Source organism: Orcinus orca, chromosome X (genome assembly GCF_937001465.1).
Source record: "Orcinus orca chromosome X, mOrcOrc1.1, whole genome shotgun sequence".
Taxonomy (NCBI): domain Eukaryota; kingdom Metazoa; phylum Chordata; class Mammalia; order Artiodactyla; family Delphinidae; genus Orcinus; species Orcinus orca.
Window position 1 is genome coordinate 62,501,594 of NC_064580.1, and position 26,192 is coordinate 62,527,785.

At 52.9% G+C, this 26,192-nt stretch overlaps 2 protein-coding genes across 2 annotated transcripts; both read right to left on the reverse strand.

Moving 5' to 3' along the window:
* Nucleotides 1–2,576: 2,576 nt before the first annotated feature.
* LOC125962928 (uncharacterized protein CXorf49 homolog) lies at nt 2,577–6,196 on the reverse strand. Its single transcript, XM_049704514.1, has 5 exons — nt 4,925–6,196; nt 4,125–4,281; nt 3,532–3,608; nt 3,200–3,245; nt 2,577–2,617 (listed from the first exon to the last, which is right to left on the reverse strand). The coding sequence occupies exons 1-5, from the start codon at nt 6,194–6,196 to the stop codon at nt 2,577–2,579; spliced, it is 1,593 nt and encodes a 530-aa protein (XP_049560471.1).
* Nucleotides 6,197–17,968: 11,772 nt separating this feature from the next.
* Nucleotides 17,969–22,800, reverse strand: LOC125962929 (uncharacterized protein CXorf49 homolog). The gene is made up of 3 exons (XM_049704515.1): nt 22,776–22,800; nt 19,426–20,972; nt 17,969–18,049 (listed from the first exon to the last, which is right to left on the reverse strand). Exons 1-3 carry the CDS (start codon nt 22,798–22,800, stop codon nt 17,969–17,971), a joined length of 1,653 nt encoding a protein of 550 aa, XP_049560472.1.
* Between the last annotated feature and the right edge of the window lie 3,392 nt (nt 22,801–26,192).

Here is a 26,192-nt window from a genome sequence, read left to right on the forward strand (position 1 = left end):
CTTTTGGACCTGGGACTTTGAGGCCTTCATCTCCAGAGACAGCCAGACAGCAGCCCCTGGACCGCTTGGTTCTGGCCCTGAACAATTTTGTCATCTTACTCCTGTATGCCATACAATCATCATTTTCTGTGTGAGCCATAGAATCAAATGACTGGGAAGCTGTGTTCCAGTGCTCATACTTAGGACTGAACTTGTCATCTCATAGGGAAAGAAGATTTCCAACATTACTAGATCATGCCAGATTTTTTACAATGGGGTCATGCTAATTTCTACTCCTATCAACAGTGTTTAACTGTTCCACATCCTCATCAACATTTGATATTAACAAAGTACAAAATTGTTGTCAATCTTGTGATAGTGAAATGGTGTCTCATTGTAGATTTAATCTGCAATTTCTTGATTAGTAATAATATTAGTAATAATATTGAGCAGCTTTTCATATGCTTGGCCTTGGGGATTTTCTTGTCTATGAGGTGTTCATTTAGTGTCTTTTGCCCATTTTCCCCTTGGGTTGTTTGCATATTTATTTGTGGAAGTTTTTTATGTATTCTATACTTTAATTCTTTGATGATTTCATGTTATGTAAATATCTTCTAGTTTTTAGCTTGCCTTCACACTTTTTATGATACCTTTTTTTTTTTTTTTTTTTTTTTTTTGCAGTACGGTGGCCTCTCACTGTTGTGGCCTCTCCCGTTGCGGAGCACAGGCTCCGGACGCGCAGGCTCAGCGGCCATGGCTCACGGGCCCAGCCACTCCGCGGCATGTGGGATCCTCCCGGACCGGGGCGTGAACCCGTGTCCCCTGCATCGGCAGGCGGACTCTCAACCACTGCCCCACCAGGGAAGCCCTATCATACCTTTTAAGGAACAAAAGCACTTCTTTTTAATTTTTCACAGCACTTTATTATGAAAAGTTCCATACAAGAAGATCACGGGACTTCCCTGGTGGCACAGAGGTTAAGGATCTGCCTGCCAATGTACGGGACACGGGTTCGATCCCTGGTCCCAGAAGATCCCCTATGCCACGGAGCAACTAAGCCTGTGCGGCACAGCTACTGGAGCCTGTGCTCTAGAGCCTGCGTGCCACAACTGCTGAAGCCTGCGTGCCTAGAGCCCATGCTCCACAACAAGAGAAGCCACTGCAATGAGAAGCCCGCGCACCACAACGAAGAGTAGCCCCTGCTAACCGCAACTAGAGAAAGCCCGCGTGCAGCCAGAGAGGCCCAGCGCAACCAAATAAATAAATAAATAAATAAACTTTTAAAAGAAAGAAGAAGATCACAAGATGATCCGGGAAAGTTGAGGGGGTACTTGCTGATCATGGACCACCTTCGCTCTCACCTGATCCGACCCTTGCTTTTGCTCATTCAATGCCTTACAGAACCTGGACCAGCCTCTACTCCCTTTACTCCCTGAATCACATCTTTCTCCCTCAAGGGAGATTACCCCTGATTACATTTATTCACACACAGGGACACACCGTCACCAACCTTGAATGGCCAATCTACCATCATACCCCCTTTTGTGTAGTAAAACACCGGTCTTTCGGGAAGGGTGTCAGGCACAACCACCCTTGCCTCACTCAAACACAAATCTGTCCCTCTGAGTCTCAGGCTGGTACAGCCCTGGGTCCTGGCTGAGGGAAGGAAGTGCTCCCTAACCTCGAGTGAGGGGGAAATCGAACATGGAGTTCAGACTGAATCTCGTGTGTCCTAAAGAGTCAGTCTGGGAGATTGAGCTGGGACACGGAAATATCATTTCCAGGAAAATCTGTGTCATGGGGCTGGTGGAAGAGTATTTGACGGGGACCATGCAACAACACAGACCTACTAACCACACTCGCCATAGAACCTGACGGGCCAAATTCCACTCAAGGGTGTACAGACGACCCGGCTGGAGGAGGGTGGTCAGATGGCTAGGGCAGGGAGGATGTGAATGCTTCCAGATTGGAGCTCTGGAAGGGGGTCATGAGTTCCTGCTGATGGGAAGGGTGAATGGCAGAGATGAATGGGAATCGCCAGACCCCAGAGGAGGAGGGGTGTTTGGAGAGAGCTAGAAGAGGGCCTTCGGGGGAAAGGGAGGACGTGCCAATGTGGCCAGGCAGAGCACACACAGGACCCAGACCTGGGACACTCCGCTGGCTTGACTGCAGGGATGGTAGCAGAGGCTGGCCCAGAGTCCCCACCACAGGATGCCACAGATACCGTTGTGGAAAAGGCTCTGACGTGGAGCAGCGCCCCGCCCTGGCCCCCTACCCCGACCCCGACCCCTACCCCTCCAGAGAGAAGGCAGAACACAGAATATGAGAGGTACTTTAATTGGAAACTGCTGTGAAACTGGGGCGGGGCGGGGGCAAAACACGGGGGAGAGGAAGCCCTAGCTGAGGCAGAACAGGAGGGAATGAGCGTGGCCACAACTCCAGGGCCCCAAAGGTACCAGCTGCTCCTCTTGCAGGAAGATGCTGGGCTCAACCTGTGAAACAGCAGAGTCAGGGAAGAGCCTGAAGCCAGGGCCAGCCCCCAGCCCTGCTCAACAGCCAGGACTGTGGGAAGGGGTACGGTGTGTGTAACACTCACTTCAAAGGGTCTGCAACTTGTCAGCCAGGTACTGCATGGCGGCTTCAACAGGGACAGGCATTAGCAGGCGCTCCAGACAGAGGGATACAGAAGCCTGTCCCCAATCCCCATGAGGAACCGCCTAGCCCTGAAACCTGAAACCCCTCCAGACCCGATGCAAAGCGCTCTGGGCCTGATCACTCCCCACCACCCAAACTGAATGTGGAACCGGTACCTACAGGGAAACAAAATGTGCCAGCAGCTCTCATGCTGTGGGCCGTGCCACAACCACTCAGAACTTGTCACACACACAAACAAACAATCCAACAAGAACCTTAGAAGCCACACCAAGCAGCAGTTCAAGGGAAAAATCAACGAGGCATCTCTAAAAGTCCTATCAGAAGGACATTCCCTAGGACTGGTCTGGTTGTCAAAGTGTGCATGCAGTCCAGACAGTACTTTGCTATTTGTACACACGCCCAGTTGTACATGCACAGCCGGCTCCAGGGCCAGGCCTGAGAGGTTCTCCTCCCCACAGGGATGATCGTCCCTGCCAGGCCCACCGCACCTGCAGCCCACCCCCACCCCAGGTGCCCACCCGGGTTCTTCACTAAGACACCGCTCTCCGGCCCTGGTTCCTCATACCAAGTTGCTCCTTAAGTTCGTCTACTTCTCTCTTTAGCTCGAGACACTAGGCCAGCAGACAGAGGAGGAAGAGAAATGATTAGTATACTCTGGCCTCCTCTCTCCTCCACCTTCTCCTCTCCCCTCCACCTTCTCCTCTCCCCCGGGCCCTCCACCCCAAAGCCGGGTGGTCAGACTGGCAAGGGCTCCTCAGTGGAAAGGAGGTGGGCTCCCTCCGTGGGGTACGTGATGGGGGCAGGGGAGGGGGGCGCCCACACATGTCAGTTGAACTTGGACCCAGATCCCACCCTCGAGTTTGGGCCTCCATTTCCTGGATGCAGAGGAAGCATTACCCAAGGACAGCAGGGCGTTCCCAGTGGCTGCTGCTGCGTTTCCGGTCTTGGGGGATGGTCAAGTGGCCCCCGGTCACCTGAGAGGGAAAGGACACACAATCCAGCTTCCCAGGCTCCCAGTGAGGTGGAAAGGGCCAAGCGGGCTCTAAAGTGAGGTGAGGCAGCACCACCCTCTGCTGGCAACCAGCCGCCCCTGCTCCGCCCAGCAGCCGGAACCTTGTCTCTGGGCCTGCTTCCCCTGTTCCCCGGGGACAGCCATTTCGCCATTGTGGTCCCCAAACAATGTGGCTCTGGATTCGACCCTCCCAGAGCTGCAGCCACAGCCAGCACGTGGGAGAGCAATGTGGCCGAACAGGACTTAACAGAAAAGGCTGTTCCCCTGCAAGACTACACCCGGAGCACTGCCACCGATCACCCCGGCCGCACAAACCCCACACAGAGGATGATGTGGCTCAAGGCCAGCCCTGCCAGCACCCCGTCTTCTGTGGGAGAAGCTGCCTGGGAGCAAGCCTGTGCCCCCAGCAGAGACAGAGGCAGAGGTTTCTGTCCTCAACCCCTCTTCCTTCCCCTCATATCAAACCCACGACACTCACCTGAGGGGGCAGGCCCCCTGGGCATGACTTCTCCCTGGTTCAGGGCCAAGGGCTCTGAGTTTCCTGGATCTTGGGGGCCTCTGGTGTTGACGTCGCCACTGCTGGCTTTTCTACGATGCATGCGCAGACAAGATGTCCCTGGCCTGTGAGTGAGCAGCTGAAACAAAAATTTCTCACCGATTTGGACTAAGGAAGTGTGTGTGTGTGTGTGCGTGTGTGTGTGTGAGAGAGAGAGAGAGAGAGAGAGAGAGAGAGGGAGAGAGAGAGAGTTGTGTGATTCAGGCCAGGGTGAGGCAGGGAATTGGGAAGGGAATTGAAAGGCTGATCTCATTAGCACTTTCTCCCTCAGTCAGCCCCAGGCCAGCAGGCAGAGCTGATCTAGGCACAACAGTGGGACACTGAGAAAGCCCAGGCCCCCTGCAAGGAAGGTCTGGGGAACAGCTAGGAAGGAGGATTCAGGAACCTGGTGAGTCTAAATACTGAGGCTTTCCGGGGAAGCTTTTAAGGGATCCCCCGACCCAATTCAGCTACCAGCCCTCCCTTCCATCCCAGCCCAAGTCTCTCAGAGGAGGCTGGAAAGAGGCCAAGGGTGGAGAACCGGGCCCAGGACACCCGAAGTGCTACCTTAATGTTTGTCCCTAGGAAAAGGAGCCCGATCTGGCATCGTAATGACCCAGTGACCGAGGGGCACCCAATGCTGACCTCTGAGGGGTGGACAGAGGCAGCATGGGTGAAGACGTGTGCCCTGGGTGCTGTGGTGGGGGAAGAGTGGGGAGAGAGGAGGAGCATGGCCTACTCACTTGGCCCTTTGGGGCTGGGTCTCTATTTGGGTCCTTATCTTCTCCCGCCACCGCCTCAGACTCCCTTGCCCAGCTGACCACGGATTTCTTCCCAGCGCCGCTGTGCTTGGACTGTTTGGTTCCCGAAAGGACCAAGGTATAACTCTTGGGTCTCCCAGGCAGCGGAATACCAGAGAATGGGGGGAAGGTGGCCGGTTCCACGGGAGTTGCCGAGATTCGCTGCCCCCGGGAACGGAAGGTTCCCCCCAGGGCAAGTTTGGATGCTTCCCCGACGGATTTCTTCTCCTGGGCTCCGTTCTTCCTAGGAGTGACCCGCGGCAGGCCACCTGCAGCAGCAGCAGAAACAGAAGCAGCAGCAGCAGCAGCAGCTCCCGCGTAGCTGGGCTTGCTGCCCCCCTTGCCCCACAGCACGCTCTGCATTTTCTTAGGGGAAGAGATGCCCTGCTCTCCCACGCCCTGCCTTTCCACAACGGAAGAGAGTCCTCGTGGAGCCGAGGACAGGGAAGAGCCTGTCACGTGAAGGAAATTCTCCCTGATTTGGAACTTCGAGTGTCTGGGAGTGTCCCCGGGATCCTCGGGTCTGCTGGGCTTGGCCTGGCCTCCTCCTCTGCGGTAAGTGCTCACCGTCATCAGCTGTGTCTCACTGAATTCATCTGAGGACTCGGAGTCGGACAGCAGCCAGGCCAGGCCTTCCGCGGAGCGCCGCTGGCGATCCGCAGCCACGTTCAACTTACGGTTAGTGCTTCTCTTAGGGTTCCCCAAGGCCCGGCCCGCTTCAGGCCTACCGAGGTGGAGAGGGCCGGCTGGAGCCGTCGGCCCCTCCCCACAGCTCTGGCCGGGCGCTCCTCGACCGCCGGGACCCGCGTCGAGGCGCAGTGTCCACACGGTGGACTCTTTGAAGGTGGTGGAGCTCTCCAGGGTCGGGTACCTGCGGACGCCCGGCACGTCCTGGTCGGTCAGCTGCTGCAGGTTGGCCTCCTCAGACTCCTCGATCAAGTCCAGGAGATCCCTCTTGTGGTAAGCAGGGGAGCCAGGTCGGCCCTCGCGGCCCCACAGCACGGGCCCTCGCGCTTCCACCATCTCCCGTTTCAACTGGAAGTCCTCGGGGTCTGGGAAGCCGCCTGCGCCCTCGCCGCTCCGCGGCTCCCCAGTCTCGGGGCCTGGGGCGGGTCCCCGTTGGACTGCGGGGCCGGCCTCGCGGACGCCGGCCCGCTTCCTGCCCTTTGGGCGGAAAAGCCTTCCCCACACAGACATCTTATTCGGGGAGCTCATGTCGCGACCCGGGGGGCCCCGGAACCGGGGGGACGGTCGATGGCCCGGGTCGCGGTCGCGATCACTGCGGGCTAGGCGGCCGGCGCTCAGAAGGGAGCGTCAGCCACCTCACGCGCCGCACGAGCTCGCCTCGAAAGAAAGGACGCGCCACTTTCAGCGCGCCTCACACGCCCGTGCCGCGGCCTCCTCATTGGTCCGGCCCCCGCCAGTCAGCGGGCGCCTTGTTCGCCCGCCCCCTCGAGGCCTAACCAATGGGGCCGAGGGCCTCTGGTTTGCTCGCAAGCCTCTGGGCGTTCCGGGAAGTTGGCTGGTGAAGGGGATGGTGGGAGTGCCTCCGTCTGTCAAGCCTCTGGGCCTGCCTCCTCATGTCCCGCCTCTCCTTTCTGGTTAGAGTCACAACTCTGAGCCTCCGTTTCCCATGTATACAGGGGGTCGAGGGCGTCGGGGAGTGAGGGCGCCGGGCTCCAGGGGTGGTGAGGATAAAACGTCAAGATGGAGGCGCTGGATGCCTAGCACGCGCCGAAAGCATTTGCCAGCCTCCCTTCCACCGCAAGCCTTAAGACCCAACAGGAGAATGGGCACAGGAGTCCCGCAGTCAGTGATCAGGGGTCGGCCAGAGAGCAAAGGGATCGTATTTTCGTTCTGTAAGGTCTCTGTCTCAACTGCTCCATCAAATGTGGCTCAGCAGACGTTACTGGCAGACGTGTGTGGCGGATAGACTTGGGGTTGGCCTCGCTCCATCAGTCCTTCCCCCTCTCTGAGGCAAGTTCAAAGAAGAGGAAATCGCAGTGGCCAGTTACACCCCAAAAGATGCTCCCCACCGCTGATCCTGGAGATGTGAACTAAAACCACGAATCGGGTTTCACACACTAGGTTGACAACCTTCAAAGAGCTTAACCATTCCGAGGGTGGGAGAGGTTAGGAGCAAACCCCTGTGGCGGTGGTGCAAGAGACGCATTTGGGAGGTAATTTGGCAGAATCCATTGAAAGCAACTTAGTGCCGGCACGGACTCTGTGCCTGGCACTCTTCTAAGCGCTGGGCATAAATAATAATGCATCCGCGTGACACGCCTTTAACTGTAGTACCAACTATTACTGGCCTCTTCCCGGTGAGGAAACAGGCACTGAGAGGTTCGGCCACTGGCCCAAGGTCATTCGGCTCGTGGGGATCAGCGGCAGGATTGAAACCAATCAATCTGACTCCAGAGTCCTTGCTTTTAGCCCAAGATCTTTAAAAGGAAGGAAGAAAGAATCTATTTCCTCTATGCTCCTGCAAGTCCGCTGCCTGGTACTTCTTCCGGAGACACGCTGGTACCTGTAGTGTACAAGAACACATGCACAAGGGAGTTGGTGATGGGAAAAACTGGGAACACTCCAAATTCCCGTCAGTAAGGAAATGGATGAATGCAACGTGGCTTAGCATCCAGTAGCATAAAGCGTGGCAGTCCAACGGAATGCATCAGGCCATTCTCACAGCTTTCGAAAGCATCCGCCTGACTTCCAACTGCAAGTTGCAGAACGATGGCTTTGGATTCACATTTGTAAGTTAAATCACTTGCGTGCGTGGGCACACGCACACACACCAGTCAATCCTATGTAATATATGAGAATTCATTTAAGTATATGTACAAGTATGTTTTAAAGTTTTGAAGGACGCACAACCAAGGCCTACCAGTTGTGATGGCGGTGGGTGTGGATAGCCAGGTGTCTCTCAGTTTTTCTTGGAACTGTCAGTTCTCAGCTTCCCTGAGCTGAGCAGTACTGATGTCTGGGGAGTGGTGCCTCCCTTGGTTTCTATACGGCCCATGGGTGTTAGAATTTCCCGTGTCTGCCACCCCACTCCTACTCTGACACCGCTCCATTCCTCCCATACCTTCCTTCTGCTCCTTCCCGTTCATACTCCTCTGTCTTCAGTCACCTCTCTCTCCTGCATCCTGCTCTGGCTGACCTCCTGGAGAGTCCTGGGGTGTCTGAACCCCTCTTGCCTGTGGAACTCAAAGGCCCAGTTTTCTGGGTCTGCACCTGAGAAGCTGGCCGTGCTGGAGAAGTTTCAGAGCAGGGGAGATAGGGTGCACTGTAAATCTGCAATCCTCCTCCTCGAGCCTGCCCCCGATGGTGCCTGCCCGTTTGTGGATACCGCCCTCTTCCACTTCTCCCAGTGACTTTTTAAGTCATGGTGTGCTATTTCAAATATGTTAAAATGGATAAGGAAGGATATAGCAAAATCTCCTGCATCCACCAGCACCCTAGGAAACATTACCAGTGGATTCAGTGGAAGCCTCCGTCTTCCCTCTCACCATTTCCATTCCCTTCCTCCCTCCCCCAGAGAGAGACTCCCAGAACTTCTTCTCACCTTCTCCACTCTCTTCGTCCCTGTGGCTCTCCTACCTCCTCTTCCCCTGCATCCCATACGTCTCCAATGATGTCACTAATCTCTGCTTTAGCCCCCTATGCTCACCAGGATCCAATACTGCTTTTGACTTACTCTCTTGGCCTGGGGTGGGAGCCAGTGTCAGAGGTTCCTCTTGGCTTTCCCCACCGGGATAGCTCTTACCCCACAGAGCAGTGACCCAATGTGGAAGTCATTGCTCCAACAGCCAAGTGTATCACTTATCATTATCAGCTTGGGGACTGGAGAAATGACCGCTATTTTGGTCCAGGGACCCATTCAGCTCACTGTGAACCGGTCTCTATTCCCAACTCCTTTTAATGTCAGGGCCTCATAAGCCCCATTCTAATGGGGCCCCATCATGACACTTTGGGCCTCCTGGATCAATGTCAGCTCAGATCCTGTGTCCAGTAGTAGTAGAAGTGTCTGGGTCTTTTTCTAGCCTCCGGGTACAGTCACCTGAGAACTGGCAGTCATTCTCTTTAGGGACGGTCATAACCCACTGCCTTGTTTCTGGATCCTTCCTCCTCAGGACTCATCCACCTCTTCAGTGGGGCCAGTCTCTGAATTGGCTGAGGACCAGGAACTGAGCAGGAGACTGTGGCTTTTTAGCGGGATGATGGCCCTCCTTCTCTTGCATTCTTGCCTTTTGCTGGCTGTCGTTGCCCCTAGGGAGCCATGCTGTCTGAGCCATCTTCTCAGCTTTCTGCCGGTCAAGCAGGCACTCTTGACTGCCCCTCTGACCTTGCTGGTCGTTACTGGAAATGTGGTCTGCTGGCATCTCTTGGTTAAGAGCTGCCCTCTGCCCTCTATTATGTCAGAATTCGTTGGCTCCCATGGGTGGTAATGAGCCCAGGTCGGGACCACTTTCCTTCCATCATTGGCATTGGCCTCCAGAGGGGAGCAACCACCAAACTTCTAGTGATGCTGGGGCCCCTCTCACCAGAACACTCCTGATGGCTTTGGTGAGTGATGTGTCCTCTCAGCCCTACAGTGGGACATAACCATGAGGCCATGTGACTGGCCTCACCTTTTCTGTCCGTTCTAGCATGTCTGCATCACTCAACCTTTTGTTCCTTCCTCTGCCATCTGCCAATCCAAGGCAGGCATTTCCACTTCTCTCCTTACGGGCCATCACTTTCTCAAAGTTTCAAAGGGCCAGTCTGGCAGTGAATTTCCTCCATCTCCTGGAGTCCTTGCCCGTGTGTTAAATCCCATGGCATGAGAAAGCGCCTCCGCTCAGCAAAACTTGCTTATCCACTCTTATATTCCTGTCCACTTGATCCAGCACCCTCAAAATCCAATCCCAGGGATATTGCCCTGCTCCTGCCAGTACAGGCTTGTTATTTCTTGGTGTATAATTTCTTTTTCCCCTTATCAGGCTCGGCATATCCCAGTGAGTTTATGGAGAAGAGATGAGGGTTTCCCTGGGAGAGGCGTCTGTCACTTTGTGGGGGAGCAGACTCTGTAGCATCTACCAGCACAGGGCATGTGTTAGCTCTTGCTAGGGAAGGAAGGGCCACCCTGCAAGCTTTGAGGCCTCAGGACGTTTGGATCTGATAAGCTAACGTTTGGAGACATCCATGCCAATATACCCGGCCTACATTTCAGAGTCTGAAGTTTTTCCAAAAAGGGCCCTGACCTTCCCATAACAGGCCTGTGTTTGTCAAGGATGTATACATCTCTGGAGTTCTGCACTTACTGTTATCGCATAATCTGTGAGCTACTCAGCTGTCTCTGCAGGAGGCAAGGGCATTTTGTAAGCCACCAAGAAAACCCCATGAATCTGACACTTGGCCCTTAACTGTTTGGTAATGTCCCTTAGTTTCTCATTATGTCTTTGCAGGGCGCCAGTATAACAGTGATGGACAGCCGCCTCTGCCCTCCCTATAGACATAGTGCCCTCCCTACCATTCAAAGGCCTGAATCATCTCACAGGCCACAAGTAAGACCCTCCACTGGGATATTTTTCAAGGTACGTATGGATAAAACCTTAAGGAATCAGGAGGTAACCTTGTGCTAGAGATTATCCGTGCCCCACATAACACTCAAAATGGTACGCTCTTTGTCATTTGGGCAGTGAGTGAGCTGGTCCATAAACCCCATCTTATAGCTAACTTCTCAGACCACTCCTGGTACCACTTTTGTTAGTTTGGGTCCTCCAAAAATACGGACACCAAGGCATGATTGGACATGAACGAACATGATGGGAGAATGGCATGTGAAGGATAAAGGAGAAGGAGCAGGAATGAGTCTTCTTCTTCAGGGTGCGATGCGGGTCTGACGTCTGTAAGAGAGACGTGGGGGAAAGGAGGGTCAGATAAGAAGAATCTCAGATGCAGTTTCGTTCTAACAGTAAACTTTAGTTCCGTTTAGTTTAGTTTGTTCAGGCTCATGTGGAGTCCCCACTCTACAGCTGCCATTTAGAGGAGTCCCTGTCCTGAAGCAGTATGCCCCTGCCATGCTCAGTCACTGGCTGGGAGCTACCCAGAGGATGTGGGATCTTGGCACAAACAATGGTGGTGCCAGAGAAGTGGCAGCTGGCACTTGCCAATCTACTATGTTCCCTGCAGTGGATCGGAGGGGCATGTTTCTATGGCCACCACAAGGAAGCAGAAGTCATTTCCGTTTTGAGTGACTTTGTGGTGGGGAGCATAAGGACACAGGAAGTAAAGAAAGATTGGGAGGGAAATGATGGGATTTTGGATACATTAAGGTTGTGTTTCTTATAGGACATGCAGGTGGAATGCACTTAGAAATTTGGTTCTGGAACACCAGTGAGGGGTCAAAGCTAGAGAGAGATACAGATTTGGGAGTCATTCATTCCCTCAGTAAACTTTTATAGCAGTGTTTTTTCAAAAGTCACCATAACCTTAGAAGTTCCTTGCATGGAAGCTCCAATTCCTTTCCCTTCACCCTCCTCAGAAGTAACCTCTATCCTTTGTCTTCATCATTCCCTTCCTTTTCTTTAGTTATTCTCTACATAGGTTCATATTCCTAACAACGTTGGTTTTGCTGCATCCTTTGGTCTTTATGTAAATGGAATCATTTGTGTTGTTTCTGACTTCTCCCGTGTGATACTGTGTAACTGAGATTCATCCCTGTTGTCGCATGTGGCAGGCACTTGTTCATTTTCATTGCTGTACACTGTTCCACCAAATGAATATACAGTAGACTCTCATTATCATGATAGTTATTTGCAGTCTATAAAGTTGCCATGAACACTGAATTAGGCAATCCTGAAACATTGCTCCTAAGGGAAATATAATTTCAAGTTCCTACCATCCGCTGGTCACAACATTTTCATCGACTGATCGCTGCGTAATCATGTTTCATGTGTGTTTCTGTTTAAAGGCACTCTATTTAATACAAATATTATTGATTCATTAACACTGACCTCACAGCCAACAGCATTATAAATCATGCCTGAACAAGGTTTATGTAACACACATATTTTCTTGAGTGCACGTCATAGTCATTTTGCACTCAAGAACACTAGACAGTACTTCAGCACTAAGCTTGGAGGCCATCTTTAATTATGAAATCACCAACAAAGAAGCACAAAAATGCAAACTATGTGGCACCAAATAAATCATGAAAAGGACACTTGCTTGCAGTATGAGACTGAAACCAGAAGGCAGGGCGTCACCTTGTTTGACCTCAGTTGGGAACATATTCCACCAACTCAAATTTTTCACAGCTCTCTCGAATGAGGAGGAAAGCACTCTGGTACTGATTTGTGGTTAAAAATGAATTTTAGCAAATAGGGGAATTTGCAAGTATGGAATCTACAAATAACAAGAATCAACTGTATCTCAACCTATGTATCCATTCTACTGTCAATGGGTAATTTGAGTTGTTTCCATTTGGGCAGATATTATTCATAGCGCTACTATAAACATTCTGGCGCATGTTTCCTGGTGCCCACGTACAAGAGCCTTCCAGGGCAGAGCTTTCCAACTTTTGGACCTGGGACTTTGAGGCCTTCATCTCCAGAGACAGCCAGACAGCAGCCCCTGGACCGCTTGGTTCTGGCCCTGAACAACTTTGTCATCTTACTCCTGTATGCCATACAATCATCATTTTCTGTGTGAGCCATAGAATCAAATGGCTGGGAAGCTGTGTTCCAGTGCTCATACTTAGGACTGAAATTGTCATCTCATAGGGAAAGAAGATTTCCAACATTACTAGATCATGCCAGAGTTTTTACAATGGGGTCATGCTAATTTCTACTCCTATCAACAGTGTTTAACTGTTCCACATCCTCATCAACATTTGATATTAACAAAGTACAAAATTGTTGTCAATCTTGTGATAGTGAAATGGCGTCTCATTGTAGATTTAATCTGCAATTTCTTGATTAGTAATAATATTAGTAATAATATTGAGCAGCTTTTCATATGCTTGGCCTTGGGGATTTTCTTGTCTATGAGGTGTTCATTTAGTGTCTTTTGCCCATTTTCCCCTTGGGTTGTTTGCATATTTATTTGTGGAAGTTCTTTATGTATTCTATACTTTAATTCTTTGATGATTTCGTGTTATGTAAATATCTTCTAGTTTTTAGCTTGCCTTCACTCTTTTTATCATACCTTTTAACGAACAAAAGCACTTCTTTTTAATTTTTCACAGCACTTTATTATGAAAAGTTCCATACAAGAAGATCACGGGACTTCCCTGGTGGCACAGTGGTTAAGAATCTGCCTGCCAATGTAGGGGACACGGGTTCGATCCCTGGTCCCAGAAGATCCCCTATGCCACGGAGCAACTAAGCCTGTGCGGCACAGCTACTGGAGCCTGTGCTCTACAGCCTGCGTGCCACAACTGCTGAAGCCTGCGTGCCTAGAGCCCATGCTCCACAACAAGAGAAGCCACTGCAATGAGAAGCCCGTGCACCACAACGAAGAGTAGCCCCTGCTAACCGCAACTAGAAAAAGCCCGCGCACAGCCAGAGAGGCCCAGCGCAACCAAATAAATAAATAAATAAATAAAATTTTAAAAGAAAGAAGAAGATCACAAGATGATCCGGGGAAGTTGAGGGGGTACTTGCTGATCATGGACCCCCTTCGCTCTCACCTGATGACCTTGCTTCCCATTTCATTGAGAGTGTACAGGCAATCAGAAACAAACTTGCCTCATTCATAAATAGCTTTCTCTATTTTGGATCATTCCTATCAGCATACAAGTATGTTGTTGTTTCTCCCAATTAAAGAAAACCTTCTTTTGATTCCAATTTCCCTTCAAGCGACACCATTTTTCTCTGCTCACCTTCACATAAAAACTCCTTAAGAGTCGGTGTATACTTGCTGCGTCAAATTCCTCTCTTCTCATTCACTCTTTCTCTCCTTTCCATTTAACAATTCTCTATTGAGGGCTGACAAGGTACTGTTCTAACACATGGTGCCGTTGTAACACATGGTGCTACATCACTGAGAAAGACAGATGACGTTCCTTCCGTCAAGGGCTTACATTTCTGTCATAGGCCTATTGGCAATATTTTCTCAATCTTCAACTATGTCCATTCCTTTGTTGTTGGAAATCACTTTCCTGGACCCAGTTTCAATCTTTATGGGTTGCCTAGAGTGTTGCTCCTAGAACACTCCTTTACCAAAACCCTAAGTGGGATCTTCTGCTTCCTAGAACTAATGTCTTCATTGTTCTTGGTTTACCACAGTGTTTTGAAGGGACTCACTCTCCAGGTACCATGGGTGATAATTTCTTTTAAGACTTTGCATGAACAAATATTACCTTTAATATTACCTTTAATTTCATGCTTATTTGATAGCTGATATATAATTTCAGGCTGAAAAGTTTTCTGACTTTCAATGTCACTTTTGAGAATGCTGGTACTGTTTTGCATGCCATTATGATTCCCAAGCCTTTATGTATGACACATTTAATTTTTTAAGTTACATATATTTTGATTTATTACATAGTAAAATTAACTTCTTTGTTTTCAGTACCATGAGTTTTAACACATGGACAGATTTGTGTAACTATCACCACAATCAGGATACAAAACAGTTCCATCAGACCCCAAATCTCCCTGATTCTACTGCTTTGTAGTCAAACCATCTCCCCCATCCCAAACCTCTGATAACTGGTGATCTGTTTCCCATCCCTATAGTTTTACCTTTTCCAAATATTATACAAACACAATCACACAGTATGTAACATTTTGAGACTGGCTTCTTTCATTTAGCATAATGCATTTGCGATTCATCCAAGTTGTTGCATGTATCAAGAGTTCCTTCCTTTGTATTGTTAAAGAATGTTTCATTTATAGATGTATGGTTTTATTCGTTCATCTGTTGAATAACATCTTGATTGCTTTCAGTTTGGGGTGACTATGAATAAGGTTTCTATTAACATTCTGTTAACATTCTATTAACATCCATAGTGTGCACTGGGAAGCGAGTTCCTGTGATGGCTGTCTCCAGCCTGTAGTTAGCTTCACTCTCTCCAGAGTGTCTGCAGGGACACATGACCTGGAATGACTGTCTCTACTGGTCAGAGGCAGGTCCAAGGTCTAAGCTAGCTCTGTTTCCTCGAAGTGCACACACACTCATTGGTAATGGCCTCAGCTCAGTGGGGAGCAGTGCCGGAGCAAGAGGGGCTAGAACGTAAGCCTGGTACAGGCTGGGTGGGGCACTGGGTACATTCTAGGAATCCAGCCAGAGGCCTGGGCAGCAATCAAGCCCACCTTCTCCAGGGAGGGGTTTGAGGCGAAGGATTAAGTCCCACGAACGTTCTTTTCTGACCCTGAGGTCTGTGACTGTCCCATCCCACCTGTGGTCTGTCCACCTGAGCTCATGCCATGGACTCTGGAAGGGAGTCAGGGTGAGAATATGGGGGAAGGGTGGACCCAAGTGCTCCCCATTGTCCAGGTGCAGTCACTCCTTACTTCCCATCCTCACTGCGCCCATCCTGCCCCTGTCCCGGGTAGCTCATGTTGGGTGGCCTCATATATGGGTCCCCTGATTCTAAGATGAGCTACTCTGAGGAGCCACCCTTCCCAATCTCATTCCATCCACACCCACAGTAGTTGTCAGACATCATAGGATCACAGAGTAGGATCGAGAGCCACCTCCAGCGAATCCAACATTTCGAGCATCCCGACACCCTGTCGTGGGGGTTGGTGACTTCTGCATCATCCCCCTCCTATGTTTTGGGAATTTAACGACAACCTTTGAACAAAACAGATCCGAACCTTTCTTTTGCTCATTCAATGCCTTACAGAACCTGGACCAGCCTCTACTCCCTTTACTCCCTGAATCACATCTTTCTCCCTCAAGGGAGATTACCCCTGATTACATTTATTCACACACAGGGACACACCGTCACCAACCTTGAATAGCCAATCTACCATCATACCCCCTTTTGTGTAGTAAAACACTGGTCTTTCAGGAAGGGTGTCAGGCAGAACCACCCTTGCCTCACTCAAACACAAATCTGTCCCTCTGAGTCTCAGGCTGGTACAGCCCTGGGTCCTGGCTGAGGGAAGGAAGTGCTCCCCAACCTCAAGTGAGGGGGAAATCGAACATGGAGTTCAGACTCAATCTCGTGTGTCCTAAAGAGGCAGTCTGGGAGATTGAGCTGGGACACGGAAATATCATTTCCAGGAAAATCTGTGTCACGGGGCTGGTGGAAGAGTATTTGACGGGGACCATGCAACAACACAGACCTACTAACCACACTCGCCATAGAACCTGACAGGCCAATTTCCACTCAAGGGTGTACAGACGACCCGGCTGGAGGAGGGTGGTCAGCTGGCTAGGGCAGGGAGGATGTGAATGCTTCCAGATTGGAGCTCTGGAAGGGGCTCATGAGTTCCTGCTGATGGGAAGGGTGAATGGCAGAGATGAATGGGAACCGCCAGACCCCAGAGGAGGAGGGGGGTTTGGAGAGAGCTAGAAGAGGGCCTTCGGGGGAAAGGGAGGACGTGCCAATGTGGCCAGGCAGAGCACACACAGGACCCAGACCTGGGACACTCCGCTGGCTTGACTGCAGGGATGGTAACAGAGGCTGGCCCAGAGTCCCCACCACAGGATGCCACAGATACCGTTCTGGAAAAGGCTCTGACGTGGAGCAGCGCCCCGCCCCGGCCCCCTACCCCGACCCCGACCCCTACCCCTCCAGAGAGAAGGCAGAACACAGAATATGAGAGGTACTTTAATTGGAAACTGCTGTGAAACTGGGGCGGGGCGGGGGCAAAACAAGGGGGAGAGGAAGCCCTAGCTGAGGCAGAACAGGAGGGAACGAGCTTGGCCACAGCTCCAGGGCCCCAAAGGTACCAGCTGCTCCTCTTGCAGGAAGACGCTGGGCTCAACCTGTGAAACAGCAGAGTCAGGGAAGAGCCTGAAGCCAGGGCCAGCCCCCAGCCCTGCTCAACAGCCAGGACTGTGGGAAGGGGTACGGTGTGTGTAACACTCACTTCAAAGGGTCTGCAACTTGTCAGCCAGGTACTGCATGGCGGCTGCAACAGGGACAGGCATTAGCAGGCGCTCCAGACAGAGGGATACAGAAGCCCGTCCCCCTATCCCCGTGAGGAACCGCCTAGCCCTGATACCTGAAACCCCTCCAGACCCGATGCAAAGAGCTCTGGGCCTGATCACTCCCCACCACCCAAATTGAATGTGGAACCGGTTCCTAAAGGGAAACAAAATGTGCCAGCAGCTCTCATGCTGTGGGCCGTGCCACAACCACTCAGAACTTGTCACACACACAAACAAACAATCCAACAAGAACCTTAGAAGCCACACCAAGCAGCAGTTCAAGGGAAAAATCAACGAGGCATCTCTAAAAGTCCTATCAGAAGGACATTCCCTAGGACTGGTCTGGTTGTCAAAGTGTGCATGCAGTCCAGACAGTACTTTGCTATTTGTACACACGCCCAGTTGTACATGCACAGCCAGCTCCAGGGCCAGGCCTGAGAGGTTCTCCTCCCCACAGGGATGATCGTCCCTGCCAGGCCCACCGCACCTGCAGCCCACCCCCACCCCAGGTGCCCACCCGGGTTCTTCACTAAGACACCGCTCTCCGGCCCTGGTTCCTCATACCAAGTTGCTCCTTAAGTTCGTCTACTTCTCTCTTTAGCTCGAGACACTAGGCCAGCAGACAGAGGAGGAAGAGAAATGATTAGTATACTCTGGCCTCCTCTCTCCTCCACCTTCTCCTCTCCCCTCCACCTTCTCCTCTCCCCCGGGCCCTCCACCCCAAAGCCGGGTGGTCAGACTGGCAAGGGCTCCTCAGTGGAAAGGAGGTGGGCTCCCTCCGTGGGGTACGTGATGGGGGCAGGGGAGGGGGAGCCCACCCATGTCAGCTGAACTTGGACCCAGATCCCACCCTCGAGTTTGGGCCTGCATTTCCAGGATGCAGAGGAAGCATTACCCAAGGACAGCAGGGCGTTCCCAGTGGCTGCTGCTGCGTTTCCGGTCTTGAGGGATGGTCAAGTGGCCCCCGGTCACCTGAGAGGGAAAGGACACACAATCCAGCTTCCCAGGCTCCCAGTGAGGTGGAAAGGGCCAAGCGGGCTCTAAAGTGAGGTGAGGCAGCACCACCCTCTGCTGGCAACCAGCCGCCCCTGCTCCGCCCAGCAGCCGGAACCTTGTCTCTGGGCCTGCCTCCCCTGTTCCCCGGGGGCAGCAATTTCGCCATTGTGGTCCCCAAACAATGTGGCTCTGGATTCGACCCTCCCAGAGCTGCAGCCACAGCCAGCACGTGGGAGAGCAATGTGGCCGAACAGGACTTAACAGAAAAGGCTGTTCCCCTGCAAGTCTACACCCGGAGCAGCTGTTTGGGGCACTGCCACCGATCACCCCGGCCGCACAAACCCCACACAGAGGATGATGTGGCTCAAGGCCAGCCCTGCCAGCACCCCGTCTCCTGTGGGAGAAGCTGCCTGGGAGCAATGCTGCGCCCCCAGCAGAGAGAGAGGCAGAGGTTTCTGTCCTCAACCCCTGGTCCGCCCGCTCATATCAAACCCACGACACTCACCTGAGGGGGCAGGCCCCCTGGGCATGACTTCTCCCTGGTTCAGGGCCAAGGGCTCTGAGTTTCCTGGATCTTGGGGGCCTCTGGTGTAGACCTCGCCACTGCTGGCTTTTCTACAATGCATGCGCAGACAAGATGTCCCTGGCCTGTGAGTGAGCAGCTGAAACAAAAATTTCTCACCGATTTGGACTAAGGAAGTGTGTGTGTGTGTGTGTGTGTGTGTGTGTGTGTGTGTGTGTGTGTGTGAGAGAGAGAGAGAGAGGGAGGGAGAGAGAGAGAGAGAGAGAGAGAGAGAGAGAGAGAGAGAGAGAGAGAGAGTTGTGTGATTTGGGCCAGGGTGAGGCAGGGAATTGGGAAGGGAATTGAAAGGCTGATCTCATTAGCACTTTCTCCCTCAGTCAGCCCCAGGCCAGCAGGCAGAGCTGATCTAGGCACAACAGTGGGACACTGAGAAAGCCCAGGCCCCGTGCAAGGAAGGTCTGGGGAACAGCTAGGAAGGAGGATTCAGGAACCTGGTGAGTCTAAATACTGAGGCTTTCCGGGGAAGCTTTTAAGGGATCCCCCGACCCAATTCAGCTACCAGCCCTCCCTTCCATCCCAGCCCAAGTCTCTCAGAGGAGGCTGGAAAGAGGCCAAGGGTGGAGAACCGGGCCCAGGACACCCGAAGTGCTACCTTAATGTTTGTCCCTAGGAAAAGGAGCCCGATCTGGCATCGTAATGACCCAGTGACCGAGGGGCACCAAATGCTGACCTCTGAGGGGTGGACAGAGGCAGCATGGGTGAAGACGTGTGCCCTGGGTGCTGTGGGGGGGGGAAGGGTGGGGAGAGAGGAGGAGCATGGCCTACTCACTTGGCCCTTTGGGGCTGGGTCTCTATTTGGGTCCTTATCTTCTCCCGCCACTGCCTCAGACTCCCTTGCCCAGCTGACCACGGATTTCTTCCCAGCGCCACTGTGCTTGGACTGTTTGGTTCCCGAAAGGACCAAGGTATAACTCTTGGGTCTCCCAGGCAGCGGAATACCAGAGATTGGGGGGAAGGTGGCCGGTTCCACGGGAGTTGCCGAGATTCGCTGCCGCCGGGAACGGAAGGTTCCCCCCAGGGCAAGTTTGGATGCTTCCCGGACGGATTTCTTCTCCTGGGCTCCGTTCTTCCTAGGAGTGACCTGCGGCAGGCCACCTGGAGCAGCAGCAGCAGCAGCAGCAGCAGCAGCAGCAGCTCCCGGGTAGCTGGGCTTGCTGCCCCCCTTGCCCCACAGCACGCTCTGCATTTTCTTAGGGGAAGAGATGCCCTGCTCTCCCACGCCCTGCCTTCCCACAACCGAAGAGAGTCCTCGCGGAGCCGAGGACAGGGAAGAGCCTGTCACGTGACGGTAATTCTCCCTGACTTGGAACTTCGAGTGTCTGGGAGTGTCCCCGGGATCCTCGGGTCTGCTGGGCTTGGCCTGGCCTCCTCCTCTGCGGTAAGTGCTCACCGTCATCAGCTGTGTCTCACTGAGTTCATCTGAGGACTCGGAGTCGGACAGCAGCCAGGCCAGGCCTTCCGCGGAGCGCCGCTGGCGATCCGCAGCCACGTTCAACCTACGCTTAGTGCCTCTCTTAGGGTTCCCCAAGGCCCGGCCCGCTTCAGGCCCACCGAGGTGGAGAGGGCCGGCTGGAGCCGTCGACGCCTCCCCACAGCTCTGGCCGGGCGCTCCTCGACCGCCGGGACCCGCCTCGAGGCGCAGTGTCGACCCAGTGGCCTCTTTGAAGGCAGTGGACCTCTCCGGGGACGGGTACCTGCGGACGCCCAGCACGTCCTGGTCGGTCAGCTGCTGCAGGTTGGCCTCCTTGGCCGCCTCAGACTCCTCGATCAGGTCCAGGAGGTCCCTCGTGAGCTCATGTGGGGAGCCAGGTCGGCCTTCGCGGCCCCACAGCACCGGCCCTCGCGCTTCCAGCATCTCCCGCTCAGACTGGAAGCCCTCGGGGTCCGGGTACCTGCGGACGCCCAGCACGTCCTGGTCAGTCAGCTGCTGCAGGTTGGCCTCCTTGGCCGCCTCAGACTCCTCGATCAGGTCCAGGAGGTCCCTCGTGTGCTCATGTGGGGAGCCAGGTCGGCCTTCGCGGCCCCACAGCACCGGCCCTCGCCCTTCCAGCATCTCCCGCTTCGACTGGAAGCCCTCGGGGTCCGGCAAGCCGCCTCCGCCCTTGCCGCTCCGCGGCTCCCCAGGCTCGGGGCCTGGGTCGGGCCCCGGCGGGACTGCGGGGCCGGCTATGCGAACGCCGGCCCGCTCCCTGACTTTTGGGCGGACACGCCTTCTCAACACATACACCTCATCCGGGGAGCTCATGTCGCGACCCGGGTGGCCCCAGAACCGGGGCGACGGTCGATGGCCCGAGTCGCGGTCGCGGTCACGGCGGGCTAGGCGGCCGGCGCTCAGAAGGGAGCGTCAACCACCTCACGCACCGCACGAGCTCGCCTCAAAAGAAAGGACGCGCCACTTTCAGCGCGCCTCTCACGCCCGCGCCGCAGCCTCCTCATTGGTCCTGCCCCCGCCAACCAGCGGGCTCCTTGTTCGCCCGCCCCCGTCGAGACCTAACCAATGGGGCCGAGGGCCTCTGGTTTGCTCGCAAGCCCGTGGGCGGTCCGGGCAGTTGGCTGGTGAAGGAGGTGGTGGGAGTGCCTCCCTCTGTCAAGCCTCTGGGCCCGCCTCCTCCTGTCCCGCCTCCCCTTTCTGGTTAGAGTCACAGCTCTGAGCCTCCGTTTCCCATGTATACAGGGGGTCGAGGGCGTCGGCGAGTGAGGGCGCCGGGCTCCAGGGGTGGTGAGGATGAAACGTCAAGATGGAGGCGCTGGATGCCTAGCACGCGCCAAAAGCATTTGCCAGCCTCCCTTCCACCGCAAGCCTTAAGACCCAACAGGAGAATGGGCAAAGGAGTCTCGCAGTCAGTGATCAGGGGTCGGCCAGAGAGCAAAGGGATCGTATTTTCGTTCTGTAAGGTCTCTGTCTCAACTGCTCCATCAAATGTGGCTCAGCAGACGTTACTGGCAGGCGGGTGTGGCGGATAGACTTGGGTTTGGGCTCGCTCCATCAGTCCTTCCCCCTCTCTGAGGCAAATTCAAAGAAGAGGAAATCGCAGTGGCCAGTTACACCCCAAAAGATGCTCCCCACCGCTGATCCTGGAGATGTGAACTAAAACCACGAATCGGGTTTCACACACTAGGTTGACAACCTTCAAAGAGCTTAACCATTCCGAGGGTGGGAGAGGTTAGGAGCAAACCCCTGTGGCGGTGGTGCAAGAGACGCATTTGGGAGGTAATTTGGCAGAATCCATTGAAAGCAACTTAGTGCCGGCACGGACTCTGTGCCTGGCACTCTTCTAAGCGCTGGGCATAAATAATAATGCATCCGCGTGACACGCCTTTAACTGTAGTACCAACTATTACTGGCCTCTTCCCGGTGAGGAAACAGGCACTGAGAGGTTCGGCCACTGGCCCAAGGTCATTCGGCTCGTGGGGATCAGCGGCAGGATTGAAACCAATCAATCTGACTCCAGAGTCCTTGCTTTTAGCCCAAGATCTTTAAAAGGAAGGAAGAAAGAATCTATTTCCTCTATGCTCCTGCAAGTCCGCTGCCTGGTACTTCTTCCGGAGACACGCTGGTACCTGTAGTGTACAAGAACACATGCACAAGGGAGTTGGTGATGGGAAAAACTGGGAACACTCCAAATTCCCGTCAGTAAGGAAATGGATGAATGCAACGTGGCTTAGCATCCAGTAGCATAAAGCGTGGCAGTCCAACGGAATGCATCAGGCCATTCTCACAGCTTTCGGAAGCATCCGCCTGACTTCCAACTGCAAGTTGCAGAACGATGGCTTTGGATTCACATTTGTAAGTTAAATCACTTGCGTGCGTGGGCACACGCACACACACCAGTCAATCCTATGTAATATATGAGAATTCATTTAAGTATATGTACAAGTATGTTTTAAAGTTTTGAAGGACGCACAACCAAGGCCTACCAGTTGTGATGGCGGTGGGTGTGGATAGCCAGGTGTCTCTCAATTTTTCTTGGAACTGTCAGTTCTCAGCTCCCCTGAGCTGAGCAGTACTGATGTCTGGGGAGTGGTGCCTCCCTTGGTTTCTATACGGCCCATGGGTGTTAGAATTTCCCGTGTCTGCCACCCCACTCCTACTCTGACACCGCTCCATTCCTCCCATACCTTCCTTCTGCTCCTTCCCGTTCATACTCCTCTGTCTTCAGTCACCTCTCTCTCCTGCATCCTGCTCTGGCTGACCTCCTGGAGAGTCCTGGGGTGTCTGAACCCCTCTTGCCTGTGGAACTCAAAGGCCCAGTTTTCTGGGTCTGCACCTGAGAAGCTGGCCGTGCTGGAGAAGTTTCAGAGCAGGGGAGATAGGGTGCACTGTAAATCTGCAATCCTCCTCCTCGAGCCTGCCCCCGATGGTGCCTGCCCGTTTGTGGATACCGCCCTCTTCCACTTCTCCCAGTGACTTTTTAAGTCATGGTGTGCTATTTCAAATATGTTAAAATGGATAAGGAAGGATATAGCAAAATCTCCTGCATCCACCAGCACCCTAGGAAACATTACCAGTGGATTCAGTGGAAGCCTCCGTCTTCCCTCTCACCATTTCCATTCCCTTCCTCCCTCCCCCAGAGAGAGACTCCCAGAACTTCTTCTCACCTTCTCCACTCTCTTCGTCCCTGTGGCTCTCCTACCTCCTCTTCCCCTGCATCCCATACGTCTCCAATGATGTCACTAATCTCTGCTTTAGCCCCCTATGCTCACCAGGATCCAATACTGCTTTTGACTTACTCTCTTGGCCTGGGGTGGGAGCCAGTGTCAGAGGTTCCTCTTGGCTTTCCCCACCGGGATAGCTCTTACCCCACAGAGCAGTGACCCAATGTGGAAGTCATTGCTCCAACAGCCAAGTGTATCACTTATCATTATCAGCTTGGGGACTGGAGAAATGACCGCTATTTTGGTCCAGGGACCCATTCAGCTCACTGTGAACCGGTCTCTATTCCCAACTCCTTTTAATGTCAGGGCCTCATAAGCCCCATTCTAATGGGGCCCCATCATGACACTTTGGGCCTCCTGGATCAATGTCAGCTCAGATCCTGTGTCCAGTAGTAGTAGAAGTGTCTGGGTCTTTTTCTAGCCTCCGGGTACAGTCACCTGAGAACTGGCAGTCATTCTCTTTAGGGACGGTCATAACCCACTGCCTTGTTTCTGGATCCTTCCTCCTCAGGACTCATCCACCTCTTCAGTGGGGCCAGTCTCTGAATTGGCTCAGGACCAGGAACTGAGCAGGAGACTGGCTTTTTAGCGGGATGATGGCCCTCCTTCTCTTGCATTCTTGCCTTTTGCTGGCTGTCGTTGCCCCTAGGGAGCCATGCTGTCTGAGCCATCTTCTCAGCTTTCTGCCAGTCAAGCAGGCACTCTTGACTGCCCCTCTGACCTTGCTGGTCGTTACTGGAAATGTGGTCTGCTGGCATCTCTTGGTTAAGAGCTGCCCTCTGCCCTCTATTATGTCAGAATTCGTTGGCTCCCATGGGTGGTAATGAGCCCAGGTCGGGACCACTTTCCTTCCATCATTGGCATTGGCCTCCAGAGGGGAGCAACCACCAAACTTCTAGTGATGCTGGGGCCCCTCTCACCAGAACACTCCTGATGGCTTTGGTGAGTGATGTGTCCTCTCAGCCCTACAGTGGGACATAACCATGAGGCCATGTGACTGGCCTCACCTTTTCTGTCCGTTCTAGCATGTCTGCATCACTCAACCTTATTGTTCCTTCCTCTGCCATCTGCCAATCCAAGGCAGGCATTTCCACTTCTCTCCTTATGGGCCATCACTTTCTCAAAGTTTCAAAGGGCCAGTCTGGCAGTGAATTTCCTCCACCTCCTGGAGTCCTTGCCTGTGTGTTAAATTCCATGGCATGAGAAAGCGCCTCCGCTCAGTAAAACTTGCTTATCCACTCTTATATTCCTGTCCACTTGATCCAGCACCCTCAAAATCCAATCCCAGGGATATTGCCCTGCTCCTGCCAGTACAGGCTTGTTATTTCTTGGTGTATAATTTCTTTTTCCCCTTATCAGGCTCGGCATATCCCAGTGAGTTTATGGAGAAGAGATGAGGGTTTCCCTGGGAGAGGCGTCTGTCACTTTGTGGGGGAGCAGACTCTGTAGCATCTACCAGCACAGGGCATGTGTTAGCTCTTGCTAGGGAAGGAAGGGCCACCCTGCAAGCTTTGAGGCCTCAGGACGTTTGGATCTGATAAGCCAACGTTTGGAGACATCCATGCCAATATACCCGGCCTACATTTCAGAGTCTGAAGTTTTTCCCAAAAGGGCCCTGACCTTCCCATAACAGGCCCGTGTTTGTCAAGGATGTATACATCTCTGGAGTTCTGCACTTACTGTTATCGCATAATCTGTGAGCTACTCAGCTGTCTCTGCAGGAGGCAAGGGCATTTTGTAAGCCACCAAGAAAACCCCATGAATCTGACACTTGGCCCTTAACTGTTTGGTAATGTCCCTTAGTTTCTCATTATGTCTTTGCAGGGCGCCAGTATAACAGTGATGAACAGCCGCCTCTGCCCTCCCTATAGACATAGTGCCCTCCCTACCATTCAAAGGCCTGAATCATCTCACAGGCCACAAGTAAGACCCTCCACTGGGATATTTTTCAAGGTACGTATGGATAAAACCTTAAGGAATCAGGAGGTAACCTTGTGCTAGAGATTATCCATGCCCCACATAACACTCAAAATGGTATGCTCTTTGTCATTTGGGCAGTGAGTGAGCTGGTCCATAAACCCCATCTTATAGCTAACTTCTCAGACCACTCCTGGTACCACTTTTGTTAGTTTGGGTCCTCCAAAAATACGGACACCAAGGCATGATTGGACATGAACGAACATGATGGGGGAATGGCATGTGAAGGATAAAGGAGAAGGAGCAGGAATGAGTCTTCTTCTTCAGGGTGCGATGCGGGTCTGACGTCTGTAAGAGAGACGTGGGGGAAAGGAGGGTCAGATAAGAAGAATCTCAGATGCAGTTTCGTTCTAACAGTAAACTTTAGTTCCGTTTAGTTTAGTTTGTTCAGGCTCATGTGGAGTCCCCACCCTACAGCTGCCATTTAGAGGAGTCCCTGTCCTGAAGCAGTATGCCCCTGCCATGCTCAGTCACTGGCTGGGAGCTACCCAGAGGATGTGGGATCTTGGCACAAACAATGGTGGTGCCAGAGAAGTGGCAGCTGGCACTTGCCAATCTACTATGTTCCCTGCAGTGGATCGGAGGGGCATGTTTCTATGGCCACCACAAGGAAGCAGAAGTCAAAGGTGACTAACATTTCCGTTTTGAGTGACTTTGTGGTGGGGAGCATAAGGACACAGGAAGTAAAGAAAGATTGGGAGGGAAATGATGGGATTTTGGATACATTAAGGTTGTGTTTCTTATAGGACATGCAGGTGGAATGCACTTAGAAATTTGGTTCTGGAACACCAGTGAGGGGTCAAAGCTAGAGAGAGATACAGACTTGGGAGCCATTCATTCCCTCAGTAAACTTTTATAGCAGTGTTTTTTCAAACGTCACCATAACCTTAGAAGTTCCTTGCA